Source organism: Danio rerio, chromosome 19 (genome assembly GCF_049306965.1).
Source record: "Danio rerio strain Tuebingen ecotype United States chromosome 19, GRCz12tu, whole genome shotgun sequence".
Lineage (NCBI taxonomy): Eukaryota > Metazoa > Chordata > Actinopteri > Cypriniformes > Danionidae > Danio > Danio rerio.
In genome coordinates, this window is record NC_133194.1 from 1,676,388 (window position 1) to 1,680,000 (window position 3,613).

The 3,613-nt window shown below is 34.0% G+C and overlaps 1 protein-coding gene across 1 annotated transcript in view; it reads right to left on the reverse strand.

Annotated features, from left to right (window-relative positions):
* Window positions 1–498: 498 nt before the first annotated feature.
* zgc:63863 overlaps window positions 499–3,613 on the reverse strand; it is a 34,814-nt gene continuing 31,699 nt past the window's right edge. Inside the window, exon 8 of the mRNA NM_200401.2 lies at window positions 499–1,952. Coding sequence (NP_956695.2) covers window positions 1,700–1,952 — 253 coding nt within the window. The 3' untranslated portion in view covers window positions 499–1,699. The remainder of the gene's footprint in view (window positions 1,953–3,613) is intronic.

Here is a 3,613-nt window from a genome sequence, read left to right on the forward strand (position 1 = left end):
CCCCTGTTTCCTCCCACCGTCCAAAAACATGCAGCTTGAGTTAATTGACTAATCCAAATCAGCACCATAGACATGCTGCTAGTCAGTAGTTATCTCTTAGGAGCCATCACTTTCTGTTCATTAGCTACTACAGCAGGGGAGTTCTTCAGATCTACCTGAGCTCAAACTCCCCTCTCGGCTTGCAAACAGGAGGGAGCCCTGGACTCGAGGATCTTCTGAGCTCAGGGCTCTCTCGCAGGACATCATGACAAACACGCTTTATATTTTATGCTTTAAAGTTTAAATCTCACAATTTTGACATTTTTCTTGGAATTTAATGTTATTTTTTTATTCACTGTTTAAATCGTGCACGTTACGTTTTTTTTGAGAAATTTACATTTTGCAATTTTTTTTCAATTTTCTTGGAACAAATCAGAAAATTTGAATTTTAATTAAATTACATTTATCTAGGAATTCTTTTTTTCTATTAATTTGTTTCTCAAAAAAAATCTCTTAATGTTTCCACTATGCAACTCTTTTTTTTATTAAATAAATAAAAAGGAAAAAAAGAAAATTAATGCACCCTTGTTTAATGCAGTGCTTCCATCTTTCCATTATTTCCGTAACATTATTTTGACATTTGCTTGATATTTCTCTTAAGAATAAAAATTTACATCTTACAAATGAGATGTTGACTTTTTTTCGTCACATAATTTGAACATTTGTCTGACATTTCTCTCAGAATAAAAAAATACATCTTACAAATGATTAAAATTATTGACTTTTTCCATGGAATTGAGTGTTTTGCCACTGTCTCAGTGTAAGTTTGCATGTTGCGATTTAGATTTCTTACAACATTCTGCATTTACACCATGCAATTCTGACTTTTCTGGAAATGAATAAGAAAAAGGAGAACAAATACACTTTTGTTTTATTCACTCTCAGTGTTCGATTGTCTTTACATTTTTCATATTTGACATCTCTTAAAATTCATAATTTAAATCTTACAAATCAGATTTGTCTTGAGTTTAAATCTCAGAATTTTGCTTTTTTTTTTAGAGGAATTCAATCTTTGAATTGTTTAATTTTTTTATCACTTCTCCCAGTTCAAATCTTCCTGTTGCAATTGTAATTTCTTCTGACAATTTTCTCAAAACATCGAGTTTAAATCTTGCACTTCAGGCTTTACTTAATAAATAAAAAATTAAATTAATTAAATAAAAAATTTAAAAAAGGAAATAAACGCATCCTTGTTTAATGCATTCCTTCCGTCTTTACATTTTTCTTCACATAATTTGGACATTGGCTTGACATTTCTCTAAGAATAAAGAATTAATCTTCCAAGAGAAATGTCAACATAATTTATAAGTTTACCTATTGAAATTCTGACTTTTCTTGGAATAAATAAGAAAAACAGAATAAACATGCGCCTGTTTCATGTATTGTCATAATGTTTACATTTTTTTCATGACATAAAAAATTACATCTTACAAATCATTAAAATTATGAACGTTTTCCTTGGAGTTTAATGTTTTGCCACTGTCTCAGGGTAGGTTTGCATGATGCAATTTAGATTTCTTACAAAATTCTGAATTTACAGCATGCAGTTCTGACTTTTCTTGAAATAAATCAGAGAAATAATAATGCCTGATTTCCTTCTCTCTGTGTGTATTGGTGTACTTGTGACTGCAGTTTGGCACTGATTGGGGAGATGTTTGGTTCAGAAGAGCTGTGAGAGAAACTCTGGAGCCCAGTCCAGCGCGGTCTGAGCCACCGCCAGCGCCGCTGCCCCCAGCGTGGCCGACAGACCCCACACAGCCATCTTGATCAGCTGGTTTGTGCCTGTAGGCTGAGGCATCATGGGAAGGGCGAGCTGGTTTTCCTGGCGATTCTGAATCTGCTGTCGGAGGACGGAGTCGGGACGCTGTGTCCGTGTGGACGTCTGGAAGTCTGTGAAGGTGCTGATGGCCAGTCTGAAACACACCAGAGACTGAAGTTTAGCACGCTTAAATTATTTAGGATAATTTGTTTTTATTTTATTAGTTTTAAAGTGGGTTTGTGAGCCTTAAAATCTTTATTATAATGTCATGAATATGAATGAGATTTTATGCATAGCTATATTGTTCTTTACCTCCATCTGTCTCTTTTATTTATTGATTTTTAATGATTATTATTTTTATTATTATATGTTGCTCTTAAGGTCAACGCAGTGGCGCAGTAGGTAGTGCTGTCGCCTCACAGCAAGAAGGACGCTGTGTCGAACCTCAGCTCAGTTAGCGTTTCTGTGTGGAGTTAGCATGTTCTCCCTGCGTTCGTGTGGGTTTCCTCCGGGTGCTCCGGTTTCCCCCACAGTCCAAAGACATGCGTTACAGGTGAATTGGGTAAATTGTCCTTAGTGTATGAGTGTGTGTGTGGATGTTTCCCAGAGATGGGTTGCAGCTGGAAAGGCATCCGCTGCTTAAAAACTTGCTGGATAAGTTGGCGGTTCATTCCGCTGTGGCAACCCCGGATTAATAAAGGGACTAAGCCGACAAGAAAATTAATTTTAAGTAAAACTATTTAGGATCGTAGTATTTTACTATATTAGTTTGGTAGGGCTTTATTTTCTTTGTAAGACTTTCTTATAATCTTTCATTAAGTCTCATTTGCACATTTACGTTTTTTATTTTTTATTTTAATTTAAATTTGGAATTTATTGAATGGGATAGCGCCTTGAGATGAATCATCTAATTTTCGAGGGCGTCCCTAAAAGTTCACAAATCAAACAGAGTACAAAACATCATAAAGTACATACACTTGACAAGACAAACAAACAAGCAGCACACTCCTTCTGAAACACTTCCCGTAATCCGAAGCCTAAATAAGCAACAACATATAACCAAAAGTACAAACAATTTGATGTGCAAATAAATAATAAACATTTAATTTAATTTGGAGCCAAATTTAATAACATTCGCAAGTTGTTTCCAGAAGAGAAAATAAATTAGCCCTAAAAAGACGAAGTGATTTAATCGATCTAAAAAAGGAAGGGAGATTGTTCCAGTCGAAAGGAGCTTTGCATCGAAAGGACCTACGGCCACTTTGTGTAGAAATTCTGGGAACCGAAAAATAATTCTGTTGCACATGACAAAGCGAATATGATGATGTAAATGAACAAAAAACTGCGTTAAATAAGAAGGTAAATTAAAGTAAACACATTAAAAAAGAAACAAATACCAATGATACTGTCTGCGGACCTTAGGTTGAAGCAAACCAAGTGTTTCGTATAATATTCAATGATGGGTTCTATAAGGACATCTTAAAACAAATCGACACAAGAGAATTGAAGACAGCATTTAAAGGTTTTAAATTAATATCAGAGGTATTGTTATAGATAACATCAGCATAATCAATGATAGAAAAGATTAATTGAGAGATCAATTTTTTTATTTATTTATATCTATTTATTTTTCTATTCTATTTATGTCAATTTAAATGCAAAAACGACATTATTTGAGATATTTTTGTCATGATAACGAGACAAGCAAATGCATCATAGCCTGCCTTTGTCATTTACAGTCATCTAAAATAAATAAAACCAGCTAATCATTTGCAACAGCCACCTTTATTTATTTCTATGACGGTACATTTTTAA